The sequence below is a fragment of the Amphiura filiformis genome, chromosome 16 (genome assembly GCF_039555335.1).
Source record: "Amphiura filiformis chromosome 16, Afil_fr2py, whole genome shotgun sequence".
Taxonomy (NCBI): Eukaryota; Metazoa; Echinodermata; class Ophiuroidea; order Amphilepidida; family Amphiuridae; genus Amphiura; species Amphiura filiformis.
In genome coordinates this window covers 42524735-42547446 of record NC_092643.1, presented here as the reverse complement: position 1 = coordinate 42547446, position 22712 = coordinate 42524735, and the positions used below count along the sequence as shown (strand labels likewise).

At 36.7% G+C, this 22712-nt stretch overlaps 1 protein-coding gene across 1 annotated transcript; it reads left to right on the top strand.

Moving 5' to 3' along the window:
• Nucleotides 1-24: 24 nt before the first annotated feature.
• Nucleotides 25-21719, top strand: LOC140172661 (uncharacterized aarF domain-containing protein kinase 5-like). The gene is given in 12 exon segments (XM_072195793.1): nucleotides 25-80; nucleotides 571-706; nucleotides 2550-2690; nucleotides 4744-4857; nucleotides 10304-10435; nucleotides 11635-11718; nucleotides 12492-12573; nucleotides 13459-13537; nucleotides 14394-14458; nucleotides 14461-14484; nucleotides 16063-16249; nucleotides 21641-21719. Coding segments are annotated over 12 exon segments (1179 nt in total).
• The last annotated feature ends 993 nt before the right edge of the window (nucleotides 21720-22712 follow it).

Below are 22712 nucleotides of genomic sequence, written 5' to 3'. Positions count from 1 at the left end.
ATGCTAGCCTAATTCAACCATGCCATGAGAGAGCAGCAGATAGGTTATACCACGCTTGCATCAAGCATGGAGGACTCTATGTAAAATCAGGAGGGTGAAAGTGCATATAGGAACAATGCCAAAAACTACGTCACGCCGGTCACGCTATTGTTCGAGTTAAACTACATCATTCGCCATTTTGTAAATATTAACGCATGATCGTTGCTTTGAAGTTTCCACGGATAGTCTGTGGATAGCGCAAGAGCATGCTTTGACCATGCGCAAAAAATGAATATCATGAAGATGTTTAAGATTGATTCTTAGATGTTTCAAAAATTACCGTCATATTGCATAGATTCATCAAAGAATGGTTTGAAGTACTAACCTTATTTAGTAATTTTAAAAATCGGAGAATTTTACAAAATCAATGTTTTTACCTGTCGGTATTACAACTCGTGAAACACATTAGTGATGTGCCTGGGTGACCTAATCTACTAACCTTTAACGTTTCCTCTATGAACTCTAACCCTCCTGCAATATGGCGCCTATTGTCTAGAGTTAAACTACATCATTCGGTGTGTTACGTAATAGCTACGATGCCTATCCCTTTATATCCCTGGTAAAATTAGGCCAGGGTTTAGCGTCACTCAACCATATTCTACCAGAGGTGTATGTGACAACTCTGCATAAACTGGAAGACCAGGCTTTGGTTCGAAGACCAAATGAGGTAATGGATACTATTGGGTTATTCCATTTGAAATCCTCACTCCCCCTGTGGAAGATTTAGCTCAAGTATATCACAGTGGGAGTATGAGTTTCAAATAGAATAGATAATTGAGTATTACTTCCATTTGAAATACTCACTCCAGTTGTGGAAGATATAGGTAAAGCCATAATACAGGGGAGTATGGGTTTCAAAATGATGAACTCTGACCAATTACATTTAAAAGTCATGCTCCCCCTGTGGAAGATACTAACAAAATCTTTCACATGGGTTGTGTGGATTTCAACTGGAATACCCCATTGTTATTATCTGTTCCAGCTCCAATGATACATGTACCTTATCTATGAAAAGTCAATGTACGAGGGTCATTCAAAAAGTTCTACCTCCATTGTCATATTTCTGTTATCTTACATACCAGGAAGTTGAAATGGCCCATGATTATACTCTTAAATCTTGGCTACAAAATAAAAGTTACTTTGATTAAAAGGTTGTTTAGATATGTTGTTTAAAGCAAATACAGATTTGGTACGTCGCGAACGGTCTGAAAAGAAAGGCTGATTTTGATTTTAAAAAAGGTAGGCCACATCTATATGGAAATCATTACAGATTTATTTCTGAAAATGATTAAATTGCTTTATTCTCATTTTCTGTATTTTGTAAGTATATACAAGGTTATTAACAAATTGTTCATCTTATTTTCATGTCAAGGTGCATCCATTGCTTAAAATAAGGACGTAGTTATGAATTGCCCTTATTAAACATGGTTTAGTTGAAATCTGGCAAATTTCACTAACATTTGTGTGTCTGTTGAACCCATGGTTTAAATTATAGAGAGATTGCGATTTCCAAATGTATGTATCGAATGCCTGTGCAATCTATTCAAAATCACTCTCCTGCGACAGGATTTTGAATAGATTGTATGGGCGTTCGATACGTACGTTTGGAAATCGCAATCTCTCTAGTGTAAAATACAATACTTTTTGTACGCTATGCATGCACTTTGTCTTGTTAAAACACTTTTCACCCTGATCATGGGCCATACATATGTTAAAATACAAAATGTTTGCATGCTATACCAGGGCCTAGATTTCTTCTTGGTCTGCAAGAATCAAAATCCATCATAATCACTGCACTTGCTGTATGATACAATGAGAGAAGTTGATTCTCGCAACTGAATCCTACGATAATCATTACGAGAATCGATTCTGTGATTATCGTCGAAATCTAGGCCCTGCTATACACAACCACTGTCCCAATAAATTCTTGTTTTGGAAGCTCAAAGACTTTACATGTACAGCCTCTCTCTAAAAAATGGTATGTATATATCCCTCCGATAATATGCAGCCGGGATTTTTTTGTCTGCCCCCGACAAATTGAAACCTGTCTACGCCCCTGCACCTGACCTCCTTATTTATAGGTTAATAAATGCGTATTACTTGTTGCTCTAGAAATTGTACAAAATAATACACTTGTACTGAGATGTTGCTGCGTCTAATGCACTCCCCCCCCTTCGGGGCTCGTGCATTAGACGCATCAACATCTCAGTACGCGTTATTAACCTATTTCATACACGAGCTAAAAGTGATTTTTGCTCATTTTATAACAAAATCGTCACAAAAAATGTTGGAAAATACGAGCAAATGTAAATGCAGCGACCTGCAAGGAAAATGAATCAATCCTACACGATTCGAACGCGTACGGAAGCACTGCGCGTAGCACGCGGAGTTCGTGTCCGTGCAGTTATACAATATTAATGCACTCCGCGTATTTTTCTAACAGCTTTTCTGATTGGCTATGTGGTTCTAAGAGTGTATGAATATATATTATGCTTTTTGTAACCCTTTAGTTGGATAGATTATTCCATGAAGATTTTGGTACCAAGCCAGAGGAGTTGTTTGCTGATTTTGACCGTGAACCTATAGCCGCTGCTAGTCTAGCACAAGTACATAAAGCTGTCACTCATGAGGGGCAACAGGTTGCTGTCAAGGTATGCTTTATCTTAAGGGACCTTTCAGAGATCTGTTGAGAAGCAACAAATTCTGTAATTTAATTCAAGTTGGTCACTATCAAAATGTGTCTTTTGATAATATAAACCAGAGAAGATGTAAGAAAAGGAGGGAGAACAGAATTACATCCTTGAGATAATCCCGTAGGTAATCCTGTCGCACCTATTCATAGTCCTTTATTCTCAAGTAGTTACACATCTACTTGAAAGTAGCCTTTGATCATGTTGATGTGATGTGTGCTGCTGACCACGGTTGATTAATTTTCACTCCAGAATTGGAAATATTTCCAATGTTTCTATAGAGAATTCCTTGAAAATATGACACGTGTGTGTTAAGTAGCTGTTGCTCTGATGGGATATCACACGTGGATACTGCAAGAAAGAAATGTAGTTTTATAAAAATTCCCACAAAATCCGCCCATTTTGGAACATTATATTAATTATTTAGGGAGAGTGTTTTAGGATTTTGTTAGAAAAGGGATGATGGTTGATCATGTTTATTTTATTGTTTTATGTTTTTTCCTGTCATTTCCTGCAAACCTAATAAAGATATTTTGATAATTGCACATAGTCTGTATCATAAATCATAGAGGTTGAAAAAGAGTCAACAAGCGTGAGAAATTATAATTTGCCATGGAACTTCGGTCATATTTTATTTGAAATATAACTGGATGTTAGGGTCTGCATGCATGGTATGCATAGTATGATGATATACAGACACTGACCTTTCCCTAAAACTAGTAAGCATCAACTTGTGTATCACACCCATCATGGGTTTGAACCCCTTTGTTGTATTTTATTGTTAACCCTGAATAGCGTGATTACTTTTGAATGAGCGGCAGCACACATATTTTGTTTGAGGATAGGTGGATCTATCTCCTTTTCCTCACATCTTCTCTGTATAAACATGAAGTCTATTCTAAATTTTAATTCTTTTGTGTTTTTTTTAGCATGTTGGCTGAATCATATACAGTAGAAGAGTAAAAATGTTCCCAATTTCTTACTATACTTGGGTTCACTTCAACAATGCGATAGACTTTTTCCTTGTCGTGCCGCAGGGCACAAGCTTTTGACAACCGCCCTTTCATGATTGTGTGTATGCTCTGTGTGATTAATGGGTGCACCTTTAGATTTCCAGGGGGTGGCATGGGAGTTTTTTGAAGAAAAAAAATTGCCCGCTATAGGGAGACAAAAAAATTCCCTTACTAGTGAGACAAAAAAAACTTTGCTTCACTGATGAGTAAAAAAAATTCCCCCAACTTTGTATATAAGTATACATTTAGAGGTTAATAACTGCGCATTAGTTATTTGGAGGGCATTGTGAAAAATCTAAACATTTTGCCTTTGGAACCAAGGGATATTCCGAGGTCCAAAGCAAAATGTTTAGATTTTTCACAATGGCCGACATATTACTGATGCAAAGTTATTAACCTCATTCATAACCGTCACTTTAATCTCTTCACCTTACAAAATAACGCAAAAATTTGCTCAAAAGTTTATAAAAATAGATGATTTTTACAACTTCCCTTTCCAAAAATCGATCAGGCTAAAACAAGACGACCAATATCACAATCCCTGCAAATATGGTAGCGCGCAATCCAAATACGGCAGCTAGCGTGCGCGCAGTTTGTTTGACGCACAACAACACGCAAACGCCGGTCAATTGTGTGCGACATTAAAACAATTACGCATTTTGCGGTCAATTGTGAGATATTAATGACCTCGATTTGCGTTTCACAAATAACTAAATGTAATTGGATCGCACACATCGCGTTTATTAATGAGGTTTTGAATAAAATTTAAAACAAAAAAAATTGATGCTAAAAGCAGCAATGTGGCAAAAAAATCCACCTCACCCAAACTCCCATGCCCCCGGAGAATCAAATGGTCGACCAAAGCGCATGAACTGTTGGGAAGGGAAGGCAAGCCTCTAGTGAGTATTCATGATCACCAGTTTGAGACTGGAAGTCTTGTCACCGGTCAATAATGATGAAATCCTAATGGATTAATTTTCATGTATAAATATACCTTGCAGGTGCAGTACATAGATCTTAGAGATCGCTATGAGGGAGACATACGCACCATTGAGATCCTGTTGGACCTGATTGGATGGATGCATCCAACATTCAACTTTAGATGGGTACTAGAGGTGAGAAGAAGGTCATATGCAAGATAGTTAATTATTCCTGGATTGATTGATTGGCATAATTGATTGATTGATTGATAAGCAAGATAGTTAATTATTCCTGGGTTGGTTGATTAATTGATTATTGCTTGATTGATTTATTACTTGATTGATTTATTACTTGATTGATTGATTGGTCGATTGATGATTGATTGATTGATCAATCAATTGATTACCATTAATTGACACCCTTTACCTATAGAAAATTTACAACTTTCCCTTTTTGTTTTGAAGCTGAATAAAGCATGAAGGAGTTTTACATAGAGTAGCAATATCGTAGGGTGCATTATACACTGACGGATGTTAAATCCAAGGTGCATCACGTATAGTGACGGATGTTGATCGCAAATTTACCAAAAAAATGGGCATTGGGAAAACTTTGAATAGGTAAATTGTATAAACTTGCCATTAATGTTCAGTAATTCATGTGTCTGTTAAGTAGACCCTTGATTCGTACATCTCACATATATGTAATAGATTGCCAAATGTCACTATGTTTTGCGCAATTTTTTTGAGAGCTCAACATCCGTATGGATTTTACTGTAAAATGTAGAGCCATCACTATGTAATGCACCCGACGATATAATATACTTCCACGGCATGGCATCGTACGTATACAGAAACTTTAGCGTATAAGTGACTGTTTTTGTTTGAACAGAATCTTCTGGGGCCTGTTGGGAGTAATTTACAATTTGCATGTTGATAGGTAAGATTAATAAATTAATGTTGTTTGATATGCATATCATGCTTTAACCCCATGAGAACTACCTGCCGATTGGCTAAAAAGAAGTTTTCATTATCAATTGGCCCAATCAGCAACATTGTTAGAATAATTTCACCACACAAAAAAATTTGGGTTGAATTATTTGCAAAGCTCCATTCTCATTGGTGAGTAAAGTGAAAATATCATGTAATTGACCAAACCGAGGCGATGTTAGATCGGCAGGCATGCTCAGGGGGTTAATCGCTTATGTCACTCAAATGATGAATATAGAATTTTAGACCCCGTTTACGAAGAGCCCAAAGTTGACTTAAGTCAAATTTGAACTCAACTTTGTTTGTGTATAAACAAGGGTTGCCACGTTTTGAACTCAAAAGTCGACTTCTAATGATGACCCAGAGCAATTTTTGTCAAATTCAAATTCGACTTTTGCAGTGTAAACGGGCATGCAATCATAATGGTTATTTGAAGCATGAGCAAGTGATGGCGTATAAGTTAAATAAGAATTATTCACAATTTGCTTTGAGGTCAATTACTAAATGATTTATGCTAATCCTCAAAGTTGTACTACATCCCCTGATAAATGTTGCGATCTATTTTGCATTTTTCTCAAAAAATAACTACACACTGGTAACAAAAGTTATGTATATGGCAAGGAATCCAATTACCGTACTTCACTGAAATTTCAGTGATTCAAGACAAGTGGTTCATTATATATGTTAAGAAATGAGGTACATTCTAGCAGTACCTCTTTTCTTATCATAAATAACGTACCGCTTGTCTTGAGTCACTGAAATTCCAGTGTAGTAACTGGATTCCTTGCCCCTATAATATACATAACTTTTGTTACCAGTGTGTAGTTATTTTTTGAGAAAAATGCAAAAATAGTCACAACTTTATGAAGGGGTGTAGTAGCACCTTAATCACCATCTGAATTTGATGTCGCAGTTGAAGTCAACTTTTCTCTGTGTAAATGGGGTCTTATATGAGTGATATAAAACAATATTAACTGTCTTAAAGAAATACAATCATCGACTCGGTGAAAGAGGAATTATTCCGTGTCATGGAATAGAATGGAAGAATCCATCTTTAACCTTGTGATTATATTTCAATCATTATATACACTCATAGACTAATTCCAATCAGCCGTCTACACTTCGCTTCGTAGTGACGACTGATTATCTTACAGCCAATATCATGACGGACTTCTGAAAACTATACAATGCGACTTTGGTTGTGCGCCGTAGCGCGACTGACTAGCGGCGCCCGTGTACCGCGTCGCTGTACCGCGCCGCTGTGACAAGATCGCGCTCTGAACTTCTAAAAACAACAAACTCGGTCAAAAGGTCAATTTGGACACAACTGCGCATGCTCTATGCCACAGGAATCCTGTTGCAAAATCCGTCACTTTTTTTCCACGTAGTTTTCTCAGTCGTCAATCCAGACGGTTGACGACTGAGGGCAGCAGTCTAATACACTCATAGGCAGTTAATATTTGTATACCATGCTTAATTAACTGGGATAAAATAATAACATGTGAAAAAGAATATTATACAGGTTGATATTAATTCATCCTTCAGGAGCAGATCTAGAAACTAGAGGTCCTAAAGTGTATAGCAGGGGTCTAGATAAATTTCTTCAAGTGCCACCTTATAATGTAGAAAATTCAAAAGCAGTCAAATTAGCTCAATCGATAAGGTGTTCAACTGTGGTGCAAGAGGTTGTGAGTTTGAACCCTGGCAGTGGTTTAGTTAATTGAGTTAGTTTGAAATTCTCCTGGACAAGGAACTTACTGGTAATTGTCTTGTTGTAACCCATACAAACTCGGGGAGCTGATCCTGGATGCGAAGGTCATTTGTGGAATGTCTAGGGTGACTAAAAAACACACAAAAAAACAACTTTTTCTAAAAAAAAACTTTTTTTTTTTTATAGGGCTACTATATTTATGAGTGCAGAGGGGATTGACTAATGTGTGGTGTTCATTGGCTCACTTTAAGGCCTGTGGTGGGTCCATCTCCCGGTGGGTCCAGGGGGCAGAGCTCCTGGAAGTTATTGGATGTTAACCTTTTTATATGGCTTAGGATGGCTCTACTTGGACATGAGTTCTTGATTAATCAAGGTACAAAAACACCTTTTTTCCCATAGCTGCCGTGTTGCGGCACTGCACCCTATTTGTGAATCCCTGGTGTATATAGCATAGTTCATTTCTTTGTTAACCCAAAATATTGCTCCTGTATTAATGGTATAAAATGCACATATATCCTTTTTGCATTCAATATATAGACTGGAGCATTGCTTTATACATAACATTGAGGCACAAAGACGTAACTCTATTTTTTGCAAAAATTAGATTTTGATATCTAATTTTTCAGAAACATGAGCACTTTCCAATAAACGCATAGAAGTAATTCCGTTTAGAAAACCATTGAAATCAATGGCCAGTGAAGCATAAGTCAATGTGGACCATTAGCTTAAAACTCATTTTTTTCAGAATGGCCAAAATGGAGTTACGTCTTTGTGTCACTGAGCTGACCCTCGACATGTTAAACGGATTTATACTGCTCACCCCATAAATCGCCTGTGGGACTAATTAGGTAGAGACTAATCAATGCTCTTATTATTAGAATTATATAGCTCTTCATTTATATGCATCTTTATTTGTTTGCTTCCACAAAACAATTGGTATTTTACTCATGGATCGATTTGCAATTTCAAATCAATATCCACTGGTGCATGCAGAGCCTACATCAGTCTACATGCATAGCATCTGTGTTACATGAATCATTGCATTTATCACCACAAACATTTTTTAAGCCATCGCCTACACTTCTTGCAGCATTTTTGTGAAATGCATAAGTATCACCCCACCAAAATTAACATAAAATAAGGAAAAACATTTTGTAGTCATTATTAGTATTTAATTATAGCAGATGGTCACAGTATTTTTACACTAAAACTGCAGGTGAACGGCAAATGAATACATGCACGCACAGAGTGTATGTCTCTGAGGAAAAGTTACATACACAGAGAAAATATCTTTATTGAATATATGCATTAAATGTATGTGTACATCGAAAGCAAACCGTGGACTTTATTGTAGTTATCCATTGCAAAACTTTTTGTAATTAATAATTATACTCCTTCTGCTTGCTAGACAAAACTGGAATCAATGTAACACTCATCTAGAATATTTGTGCTACCATTTATTTCACAAAGAAGATATCTTACCCTTTCCAGAATCCTTTGCAACATGATGTTACCTCATTTCATCAATGACGCTCCCATTACTCTGCAAAGGTTCCCTTTGTTTTCATTTTGTGGACTGGTTAAACACAGATTGACAGTCAAGAAATAAACACATTTTGCAAGATTTGGATCAGCTCTGTTCATTGAGGTATATTTCATTACTATCGACCCATGATGCACTGGATAGCAATTCAGTACAGGAACTTAAAATAGGAGAAATGCATTATGGGATGTGTAATATATCTTCTCTGAGCAGTTCACCTGCCTCAGAATACATTTACGCTGCTATTCTCATGTGGTTCATGGCATTTTTGTAATAAACGCAGTGTTGGTAATAACTGGGACAATGCTGTCTTTTTGACACTGATGAGCTATGCTTGTATGTACATGTAGAAATGTTATAGCGAATTCGCAAAAAGTCGCAAGTTGGTAGCTTTGAAACATCCTGGCTGACTGGGTTGATGTTGTTTGTTTGCTGTGCACCTGTTCAAGCCAGTCATATGTCTTTCGTGAACGGCCCATTGTGCCCCCATTCACGAAGGACATACAGACATACTATTGGCTTGGACAGATGTGCATGTGACACAAAGAACACCAACACAGTCAGCCAGAGTGTCTTGAAACTACCAACTTGTGACTTCTGATCAAATTTGAAATATGTAAATGGGCTTATTAATATCCATAAATATGCAAATAACCTGAGACATATTTATACAGCACAGAGGATCATACTCTATCATAGTAATGCAGTTTTTTTGCTCTTTTTTTGTTGATATTTCTGATTTTAGGGTATTTCAGAAAATGTCACAAATATTTTTTGGTCCTCTACAGATCTTTAAAAGCCAATTTAATGATTTTGCTTTTGCCTGCCTGCACAGTCAACCCATTGTTGTGAGGGACCAAAAAACGGATAAAACTTAATGCCAATTTGGAAAAAAAAGGGCTGTTCAATTGCAGGAATATAGTGTATATAGTTGAACTATGTGTTCTGGTGCAATAGTAAAGTAGTTGTGTATTTCTAATTCAATACTCTGCATGCTAGCCATATCTTCAACATTAAAAGTCCAAGTTTTGATATATTTTCTCAAAATATCAAGAGCTATCTCAAGAGCCTCTGAACCAATACTTGGCTTGTTTGTACTCATTTTAATGTATTTTTCATGCTGATTCCAAATATGGTCATGAAAATGTACAATTCTGAAATTTTGAATTTTGAAAAAAAAGAAACTTGTCGTCTGCAGTAGACACCCGTGTTGAGAGGTTAAATAACAGTACAGTTGCATTGCAAATGCTGCAAAGAACCTTATCGCTGAACTTGTTTGTCAAATACCCAAAAGTAAATTTGAGAAAATATCAAATATTTCCATCTTAGTCATCATATTGATGACTGAGAGAAATTATTTAATCTTTTCATTGGTTGCTATTCTTTCTTTTGTATTCCAGGATTTAAAAGATGACTTAAAACAAGAACTAGACTTTGAATTGGAGGGTAGACATGGAGAACAATGTGCAGCTGACTTAAGTGGTTTTAAATTTGTCTATGTACCAAATGTACATTGGAAATACACAACTAAGGTAAGTCTGTTATATACTGTGCCAAAAAAGTATCCTTACACTTGGAAGAAAAATCCTAATTTTAAAACTAAACCATATTTGGGTAAATTTATTATTATTATTATTAGCACATTATGACAACTCATCGGGTGCAGGTCTTTTTTTCTGGGTGTTTTTTGCCCCAAGAGTTATGGCTCTGAATGAGCATTTCTCTTGAAGGTCTCTTGAGGTTTTCACTCAGAAAGGTTATTATTCCAAACGGTCATTGCTCCGAAAATGACAATTTTTTTGCTCCAAAAGGATTTTTAAGTGTCATTTCTCCAAAAATGTCGTTCAAAAAGGTTTTTTGCCGCTTCTGTATATCATTTTCGGACTAAAGACCCTTCAGACTAAAAAGCTTTTGGAGTAATGGTCCGTATACCATTTTTGAACTAATGCCATTTGAGAAAACCTTTCAGTTTAGATTAATGGCCATATTTTCAGACAAATGACACTAGGGCTAAAAACCATTTAGACAAACAATGGTTCAGAACAAAAACTTTTCGGAGCAAAATCACTTCAGAAAATTGCAGCTGTTCCTGTATATCAGCTCTGTTACATGTACATGTGGAGTCAGCAGGTCTATACCTTGTACAGCTAACCTCATGCGGGGGGAGGGGGTGACTTTGATTGGGCAAAATTTCATGTATAAGCCTGCCTGCTGTCTTGGGAGTACTCTAACTGACTTTAGGGCTGGTAATAGATGCTGTTGAGTGTCAGAAAAAGTTAAAACGTAGGTGGTCCGATTGTCTGACATGATGTCTTCTACCTCGCATTTAGGACCATATTCCAAGTTTTGATTTATATTGCTCCAGCTGTTTGGATTTTAGAAGCAATAGAATAGTATATGACGGCTAGGGCAGGCCCACCAACAAGGGTGAGTGCAGGGGATGAGGGCATTGCCTATCTTAGGGGTCCAAGGGCACAAGGAGGGCCCAAAGGTAACCCATTTCAAACAATTGCTTTTAGCAGAACTATATATTTGTGTGTGCTTCATGCACATAACATGTTTGTCTTCAATCACCAATTGTGCATCTCTGTATTAAACCTGAAGTTTGAGTGCACTCCGGCCCAAGCTGACTGTCGTTATAGTGTTAGCCCTGCTTGAATGGACTGAAAACGAATTAAATTATATTTTGAAATAATACTCATGTATTTTTATTTTGACTTTGTTATGGTAGAGAGTTCTAACAGCAGAATACATTGATGGATGTAGAGTGAACGATATAGACAGTATTAAAGCTATGGGGCTTTCATTAGCAGATGTAAGTATTGTGAAGAGATTTTTGATTTTGATCCAAGTTGCCCCCGTTGAAGATATTTCTAAAATCTTCCACAGGGGTAATGTGACCTTTAAAGGGAATAGCCCAATGCATGCGACTGTGACATTAGGCGCATTATAAATGCCGTGTTACTTACTTACTTACTTACTTACTTACTGACAATCTTGGTGTCATTTCAAAGCATTTGTATATATATTTATGTGTTGTTCATTTAATACAAACACAGTATCAGTCCCTATTATATTGGCATATTTATGCTTGTTTTGAATTAATTTAGCTTTCAAAAAAATACTATATATGCTTGTAGACAAGGTTTTACGGTATATGCAGAGGATACCCTCAATGTTTTTCAAAATTCGGATTTTTATACAATTTTAATGTACTTTAGCCCCTGCAAAAGCCACGGCTTTAGGTGCAGCAGTTGTGACAAAATCTGAGATTTTGAATAAAATGATGGAGTTAGTCGTTTAATTACATGTATTATGATCAAAATAATAGTCAAATAGGGACGCAATGTTCATAACACTGTATGTGTACATGGTGTGCAGGAAGTTCATAACACATCAAAAGGACCAACCTCAGTCAGGATCAAGAGATCTGCTCAGGTCCAAATAGAAAAGGGATGTACCTGACAGTAAAAACTAACATTGTGTGGAAGAGAAATACAGTTCTATTTCTTTTAGAAATGTTACAATATGGCTGTAACTGGAATGCATTTCATTAATGATAATTGATATCAATTCATATTATTGCAGGTTGATGAGAAATTGATCAAAGCATTTTCACATCAGATTTTTCACACTGGATTTGTCCATGCAGACCCCCACCCAGGAAATGGTAAGTTTGATATCAATGCAATAAGTGTATACTTGGGTTCCCGTCAAGTTTGGTAGTGACATTTTTTTGGGGGCTGACAAATTACAAATTGCTAGTGTATGCGTTTCTTATGTTCTGCATGATTAACTTTAAGTGTGCGCTTCGATACTGCCTCCAGCAAAATGTGTGCCTACCGAACTTGAGGTCTCAGGAAGTGAAGTTGCTTTCAAGGAATTGGGAACACTTAACTTAATATATTCATAGGATAGGACCAAGAATTCTGGAGCTAATTGCCTTTCTCTTCAACATACAATGGGCAGATGTTGAAAAGAAGTATTGCATTCATTCCATTTAGTGCCTAGGTCTCTTCATTTTTGTCTTATTTTGTCTTTAGTAAAAATAAAATACAACTACTTCTTATACTGACTTTCTCCACCTGGTGTGCTGATTATAGGGCGCCATCTGTTCAAGTAGTTTCTTGATTAATGATGGTGTTGTGGCAAAACAAGCCATTCAAAATTTCAAAGTCACAATTTTGAGGTCAAAGCTTAAATCCCATTTATAACTTGGAAAAGGTTGTTTTATTGGTCAAATTGGGATGTGTTAATGAGAAGTAAGCTTATAAGGAAATAATTTGAGGTTGCAGTAATTTGATCATATTTTTGCAAGTTATAAACTGCTTGGGCATGGTGTTTAATGAAATCTACAGTTTTGCAAAGTTTTTCCTAAAAAAAAAATAAAATGGGCTGTATCCACTGTGGAACCACACTGTATAAAATGCATCTTAAAGGCCCATTCGGTGATCACAGTAAAGTGTAAAAACATTAAAATCATCTATTGGAAATATTACACATGATACTGGTAATAGTAAAACTCTGTAAAACTCCTATTTTTTTGTAATTTCAGTTTTAGTTAAAAAAGGTTCTAATGGGAAAGCACAGCTAGTGTTGTTGGATCATGGATTGTATCAACAAATATCTGACAGGTAAGGTAATGGGCTATTCCACTTGAAAACCACACTACCCCTGTGGGTGATTTTGGAAATATCATCTACAGGGGGAGTATGTTTTTCAGATGTAATTTGGTCAGAGTTAATCATTTTGAAAGCCATACTCCCCCCTGTATAATGGCTTTACCTATATATTCCACAACTGGAGGGAGTATTTCAAATGGAATTTACTCAATTGTCTATTCTATTCAAAACTCATACTCCCTTAGCTAAATCTTCCACAGGGGTAGTGTGGATTTTAAATGGAATAGCCCATGGATCCAGTTTTGTTCGATCCATTGAATTCGATCATCAACCATCGATGCTTGATCAATTGATCCTAATTTTGTTTAAATATCAAATAAAGGTGTATTTTGTGATTCTAGCATCTTCTTTTTATGGTATGTTTGAGTAGATATCCACAAAAAAGTTTAAGTACATAATTTCAGTTTATTCCTATTTTGCGTTTACGAGTTATGGATGATTTAATATGTATATGACATTGCTCCATAGGCCACTGTGCTGTAATTTCATTCTGGGTTAATAGCAGAATGTAAATACAAATTTGAGCAAATGAATCTGCAAGAAATTTTTTTGCACACAAACATTATGTAGCCAGAAGTTTCTGGTGGTATAAAAATCTCCCTTTTTTAAAGAAAGGGTGTTGGGTGTTGAGGTACAATCCTAAATGCCAAACGCAAATAAATTTGACATTATATTTTCTTCATGTTCTGGGCAGTATTATGCATGTCATAATTGTCTTCATGATATATTCCCCCAAAACCATATTCAAGCAAGATATGTGCATATCCTGACAAACCTGATTTACAAAGTTCAGTGTTGTTTTTTGCAGTGATCGGGTGGCCCTGTGTGATTTTTGGAGAGCCATTGTAGAGAAAGATGAAGAGTCCATGAAGATTAATCAAGGAAACTAGGTGTGGAGAGTAAGTAATCGTTAAATGAGTCCTGAGCATTGTGTTAAAATGCTCTCAACAGGTAACTTTAATTTCTTCATAAGCGGACTTTTCACTCTGTCACTGAGGGATGAGCAATTCATTTTTAGAACTTGCCAGGTGGATTACTGAACCACTGTATTTCTATTAGCAGTCAAGTTAGCTCATTCGATAAGGCATTTGACACTGTGTGAGAGGATGCAGGTTAAAACCCTTGTGGTGGTTAGAAAGCTCTTGTGTAAAAATTGTATTGGGATGAAATTCCCCTGCACAGGGAACTTACTGCTAATTTTCTCCTTGTAACCCATACACAATTCAGGGAGCTGATTTTGGCTGTGAATTTGTGTCTAGGGTGTGCGCTACTTGGCTGCAAGTCCTTGTGTTGTTGTTTATATGGTTTATGTGGGGCCATAGTGATCAGGGGCAACCTGAAAAGTGTGCTGAGGCTTGTGGACCAATGTCTAGGCGTTCTACCTATGCATAGCGCACTATAAACCACTGGTATTCTTTTTTTTAACCAATGAAGCAGAGCGCTTTTTGTTACATAAAAAAAAGCATGCTACTTTATTGGTCAAAACTAATCGCATGTCACTCAGTAATATAATGGAGTGTGAATTTACGTGGGGTTCTTTTCACAGTTTCCCACCCACCAAGATCTTTTGTGCATCCATTACCATTGCATCAATCATTGCTTATAAGCACCTTTACTGGGTGATTCAAAGTTGAGTTATATGTTGATACTAACAAATTATTTTACCAATGTGATGATTTATTCGTTACATTCCCCAAATTTCAGTAACATTTTGAGATGGATACAAGCTTAAAGCACATAAATGAGACCTGTTTTCACAAAATGAGGGGAAATTGCTGGGGAAGAAAGGGCAATATGGCTCAATGAACATACCAGAAAAAAATAGAAAACAAAACGAAAGAGTTCTTCACTGAAATATGTGACCCGTTCTGGCATTTCATGATTTGAATAAAAATGTAAGCACTAGACAATAAGCTTTAAAATGATACCAAAGTTATATAAATAGTATCAATACTTTTCAAGATATCATTAGATATGGATAATTTTGCAAATGGTATCTTGATATTTTTGCCAAATTGCTATTTGGAGTAATGGGCCAATTAGTTTTCTACCTTACACAGGATTGAATAGGGATTATCATAGTTCAACTGTTATTTATTGATTAAATAAACTTCTTTTTAACAAGTACTTTCAAGGATTTGAAAGTCTACTTAGTCCCACAGTCAAATATCATGAAATTAAGAATTCCAATATGGGAATGTCATCTTTAAAGGCCTATAACACAAAAACATGTCTGGCAACTTGTTCCTGATTTTGTTGGAGCTAGTCACATATTAATATTTGAATAGCGAGTGAGGGATCAACCCTGGCAAGTTATATATCACTTTAAACCTTATGATCTAGAGATTATGAATCTGGGTATACCTGGAAAACAACATTGCAACTTTGCTCGCATTGTGTAGAAGAAGGTCTCAAATACAAAATTAAGGTGTTTAATATAATAATGACTTACACATAACTTTTTACTTCTGTTGCAGACTACAGTCTATTTGCTGAAATTTTGACTCAGCGACCTTTGAACCTCAAAGCCAAGAGAGGTCACCATATGACGAGAATGCTTTCAGAAGATGGTGCTACTTACTTCAAAGAGATGTCAGCAAAACACTTTGATAGGATCATGGAGATACTGAAACAGCTCCCTCGCTCTATGCTTCTAGTATTCAGGTAGGCATTTGTGTAGTTTGACAAATCAAAGGTATATGAATTAAATATGAGCTGTTACATTTAAAGTCCACACTACCCCTGTGGAAGATTTAGCTAAACTCTTCCACAGAGGGAGTAAGAGTTTCAAATAGAATAGACAATTGGGTAACTGCCATTTGAAATACTCACTCCAGTTGTGGAAGATATAGGAAAGCCATAATACAGGGGGAGTATGGGTTTCAAAATGATTAACTCTGACCAATTATATTTGAAAAACATACTCCCCCTGTGGAAGATATTTCCAAAATCTTCCACAGGGGTAGTGTGGATTTCAACTGGAATAGCCCAGTGGTTCTGAGATCTCAATTAATCTTGTGTAATTGACCAAAGAATACGGTAAAAAACAGATGAGTCATTGTCACACACACCGTGACAGCACACAATTGTGCAACTTATTTAAAAATGCCAAGTAGCAGTATTATCATAATCCTACTGGGGATGAGAAAATGGCGAACAGCAAAATACTGCCACCAACCAACTTCCTGTTTACAACAAACAGGCATGCTCTCAGTCAGTGGCGGCACCAGGAATTTTTTCGGGAGGGGGGGGGGCAAAGTGAATTTCAGGGGGGCAAAATCAACAAATTTTGCGCAAAATTACTGCAAAAAGTGAAAATTTTCGTAATTTAGGGTTTTTCTGGGGGGCAACAGGGGGGCAAGAGTTCTGACGGGGGGCATTTGCCCCTCATGCCCCCCCTGTGGCACCGCCACTGCTCACAGTACACTTGGTCATAGCACCTCTTGACTTTCAGGTTCTGTTTACTTTACGCTTTTCATCTACAAGTAATCCATTAAAAATCCTTAGACATGGGTCTCCCTTTTAGATTTTTTGTGCTATGTGTGAAAAACATGCGGTAAAACATGGGTCCTTATTTCCTGAAAATCCTCAGATATGGGTCCCTATTTTCGGAAATCCTTAGATATGGGTGCCTATTTTCGGTAAAGTTACCCATAGAAATGGGTATGGAAGCTCAGGCCGCACATTCCTGTTGAAAAATAATCCAAGTATCCCCCCGGCAAGTCATAGGTAACCATAGACAACTGATGGCGGTCTTTGGTGACAATTGTCATTGCAGAACATCTAGTTGGGAGTATGTAATTTATGTTTATATATCTGCACAATTAAATCTAAGGGACCCAGGGCAGTAAGTAGGAAAAAAAGGGCTTAATGTCCACATAGTGAGCAATTGTAAATTTGCAATGTTTATGTGCATGTGTACAAAGTATTGTGTTCGAATCAATTTTGTGAACTTACCATTGGCTGTGTGTTCGCAATATTTTACAAAAATAGTTAATCAACAAATTTGTGGATTTACCTAAACTAGATACAGTTATTTAAGAGAACCTAAGCAAAGTGCGGGGAAATGTGCAACAACTTGTTTTGACAGTAAATCTATTCAGCATTGTTGATTTATAATTAATAGAACCAATGTCAGAACTAATTAGATATACACTGATTTCTTGTAACCTCCACCCCACCACCATCCTCCAAAATGTCATGTCAAGGACTCAAAGAGGGTCAATTAAATATTTGTCCTCACGTACTCTAGAATTTATTTGTTATCAGCTCAAGATAGTCAAATGAAAGTGACACAGCTGTGGGACCATAAAACTGGTTCAATGCCATCAAAGCCTTGTCCTTACCAGTTACTACAAAGTATTGAATAGTCAACTACATGCTTGTATATCAAAATAAGCCAGAAAAAATCCTGAAAATATCACGAAATCCTCCTTTAAACATATTTAAAGGATGAAGGAGGAGAATGTGAATACTGTAAAGCGTGTTATTTTTGTGGTATTGATTTTTCGCAATGTGAACTATGTTCAACAGGGATACACATTGAAGTATTTTTGCGGATTTTTAAATTCACTGTTCTGAAATTAACTGCGAAAGCACATAAATAAAAATAAACACATCATGAAAATTTCCCACAATGGACTATTCCAGTTGAAATCCATACACCCCCTGTGGAAGATATGACCTTAATCTCCCACACAGAGGTGTATAAAATAGAGTTTGTTTGTTTGTTTGATTTGTTCGGGTTGTGACAACCCTGGATAACCCAAGAAAGCCTCTATTGAAGCTTATTTCCATTGGGGTCCATTTGAACACCGGGACGGGTTAGGAACAGTCAGGGGTTAACACCCTACTCTTTTCGAAACTGACTGCGAGATACATGTACAGGTATGGCTCTCTGCACACGGACCGACGGTTAACGTCCCCTCCGAAGGACGGAGTACTTTCATGATTCATTTACCCAATTCTAAATGAACCATGGGGAGAGCGGAAGTCTAAACTTAATCTACAGATGTTGCCAATTAATTTCAGACTTTTTTTCCAAGTCAATATCCCAGCAAATCGCCACCGCTGAAATCGAACCCGGGACCTCATGCACCAAAGGCAAGTACCCTAACCATTGCGCCACGCTCTCTCTCACGAGTCCCCCACTTAGGTAACCCCATTTGAAATTCACACTCCCTGTGTGGGAGATTAAAACCATGTCTTCCATAGGGGGTGTATGGATTTCAACTGGAATAGCGCAATACAGAAAGATGAGAATGAACTTTCTTGACATTCTGGATTGTGTTGTTTTTGAAAAATTGCATCAAATATTTTCCAATCAATTATATTAACTGTAATTTGCAGATACTAATTAGACACGGACAAGGACGCATTTGGCTGTGCATCTTTTTTGGAGCTCAAGGATACACATTTGAAGCAGGTGCTCCCTTCAATGAAAACTTGCATTTTTTCATGGTGGCCATTCACAGCAGCTGACCCATGGTCTGATTTGGCTTTTCCTGTTGATATCCTTACACACCATGTGGAAGACATGACCTTTAGAGAGTGTCAATTTCAATTGGGGTTACCAAAAATGGCGACTCTAATTGAAATCAACCCCCCTCTGTGTGGGAGATTAAAGTAATGTCTTGCACATACATTGTAGGGGGTGCATGGATTTCAACTGGATAAGTCATTGGGGCATCCACTCTCATATTCGTCAGTGAAAAGCTACGTGTACAGTCTCTGTATAAGGCGGTGCTCTTACAGAGGTGCTTTTTCATGACACTATACAAATTTTACCCTATCAATAAAAATATTCTAAATAAAGCAAATTTAACCCTAAATTTGGCAATGAAATGACACTCATCTGATTTAAATGGTTAATGCTGTTTTTGCAAAAGCTAATGAATAACTTTGATCCTTTAATTTCTCTAACCATGGTCAGACGTACATAATTGCATCATCCGACCATTGTTTTACTTTATGGTTTGACTATAGTTGACTAAACAATGTAGAGTCACACCACAGTGTACTATAGTCGGATAATAGTTACTAAGAGCTTGATCTCACACTGAAATGCATTATCGGATGACGCATTGTGCAGGTCACATGGTTGTTTGTACTAACTATATATATAGTCCAACCATATAGTAACTTGGGTGTTAACGATGCTAATTTAGTAATTAGCATCATTGGGGAAAGATGGTACAACTATAGTCTGGCCATGCAGTTGTAAACACACTATCCGTAGCATGTCTGACCATCTTTACTTGGTAAAAACATGCACGTCTGATGACCGGGGTCTCTGATTGAGTTTCAGTTTCCATTTATTTATTTATACCATATCAACAGCATAATGAAAAGATATATAATACTTACGGATGACCCCAAAAAAAGAGCAAAGCTCAAGAACACTTTGGCCAGCCTGTAGAGTAATAACAAAATACAAAACAGTGCAGAGACAAAGACACCATTTATGTGTATAGACAAAGACATTTGACCTACAAGTGGGACAGATATTTGCTACATGTTGGCAACAAAGGCAGATCTATAAATAAACCACACTCTCAGACAGTTGGGCAAGACCACAGGGAAGAACAAAACAAGCATGTAAAAAGGAAAAGCATGAGCAGCATTACATACGAGCAAATGACACAAAAAGGACAGAAAGGTCTGGAAGTGCGGACTACAGATAGATAATACTATTAAATAACTTGAATAGTTATCAGTACATAAAATAATCACCACTTAATGATAATTCGACAGCAAATTCGCTTTATACATTAATTGCTGGGACCGGGGTCTGAGTAGTCTATGGGATGATTTAATTATTTAACTGAATGAAGTGATGTATAATCCATATTTAAGGCAGAATCAATCATTATTAGAGATTTTAATAACAGAATTGTCCTTGACTATAATATAATAATAAGTTAGAAGTTAAATCAATATGCATCTGCAAAACTGTTAAGTTTGATGTCTTGCTTTGAGGCGGGAAATATATGCAAATGAAAAAAAAATACTAGGACAACTGTGCCCTTTGAAAAGGGCACAAGGTAAGTTAGGCGGATTACTTTGATGACCTGATCACACAGCAATGCTGTGCTGGATAGGATTAATTTTAATAAGACTTTTTCATTAATTGCCGTTTTAACATACCTTGAAAGTAGAAAGCTGGCATTTAAAAAAGTTGACCTTTGACCCCTTTATGACCCCTTAATGACCTTAAATTAATTTTAAATATGTTTAGGATGTCATAAGGATCAGTTCAATTGGAGCATTTTGAAAATCTGACCTCATTTTTGACCATGTGACCTCTAATAACCCCAAATTGACCTACAAAACCATAACTTTTGTAGAGGGTGTAAAGCTTGTTCATATGCATGAGTAAAATGATGACGATGCTATGCAATCTGTAGGAGGAGTAGCATTTTCGGTTATAGTGACCTGTGACCCCTTGATGACCTCAGACGTTAAACTACCCACAACTTTTGTAGCCAGCTACCCAATACTGCTTTTGACTAAGTTTGATTGAAATCCGATCAAGGATGTGGAAGAAGTAGCAAATTGTGAGAAAGAAGAAGAAGAAGGAAGAAGAAAGAAACTGGCAAGAAAGAAATAAGTTAGGTGATTGGATGCCTACTAACTTAAATATGTGTAACAAAAATATTTCTCTTGTTTCTTTTTTCCCCACATCTTATTATGAGGTAATTATTTTATTTATTTTTTCTTATTTTTGCTTGTTATATCTCAATTAATTCAAAATATCTAGATTCAGCCAGAATGTCAGAGTATATTTGTCCCCCATCAGTGGCGGCTACATTTAGGGGAGGGGGCAAGGAAGGGCAAGTGCCCTACTGCCCTGGGTGCCTTCATCAAAGGGAGGTGGCAAATTGACCAATTCAGTGCCGCCTATATAGATTCTGCACCCTAGCGGTGAAAGTTAAATTTTCACACATTTCAACATAAGAAGTCATTTGAAAAACCATTTTAAGACCAAAATTCTACTTGATTAGTGGTATTTGTGCAAAATTTCACAAGTTTTTGTACGTTTCTTTTTCATCCTAGGAATGTAAACACTGTCCGATCTATCAATCGTGAGTTAGGTATGCCTGTCAACAGATACAAATTGATGGCTAGGAGGTGAGTATTACACACATGACACTCCAACATATAACCATTTTCCCCACACACCACACCCAAACACATTTCCATGCATTATTTTATGCATATATTTCGAGAGGACCTGAAAAATTACCAATTGAAGATACACATTTTTGTACATAAAAAATGTATATCTTCAATACGAAAAGTCAAAATTTTCAAATGATCATCGGCTTTTCATCCCAGCAACATAAGAGTAAGGTAACTTTTGGGGGAATGTGGAGGCGTGCAATTCGCCGGGCTCGGCCCTAATTATGTCACACTGGAATGAACCAGTCTGCCAGCGGGGCGGGTGTCCATTCATGCGTGTTTATATCATTAGATGTATCAATTTTACTTCGAGGACTCAAAATTCAAAATTATTTGATATCAGAAGGACATTCTTCGTATTCAGAATACAATTCAATATGTCTGATGTGCTCTCATGTCCCACAAAAAATATGTGAAAACATCATTATCTGACCCCTTAATACAACCTGATATTTAATTTAAATTTAATTATATCAGTCCTGATGAACTTATTCAAAGAGTCACTTCAATTCAAAGTTCTTGCACTGATCATGCTGATAGATTTGAATATCATTGTTTACTTGATTATCTTCCTCCTTTCCCATACAGCGCTGTGTGCGCACCTGACACAGGATCAACATGTAGGAATAATCACCAAATTACAGACAACCTACCAGTGGGTTAAATTTGAAATCAGATTAGGGTAAGTGATATTGGGCTATTCCAATTACAATCCATACACCCCCTATGGAAGACATGACTTTAATCTCCTACACGGGGGTGTAGATTAGAGTCATCCATTCAGGTAACCCCATTTTAAATTCTCATGTGTAGAAGATTAAGATCATGTCTTCCATATAGGTGGTGTATGGATTTCAGCTGGAATATCCCTATTTTTGTATATTTCCATCTAACAGACAAAAAGCGACAAGAAAAAATATGCACAAAAATGCAAGATGGATTAGGT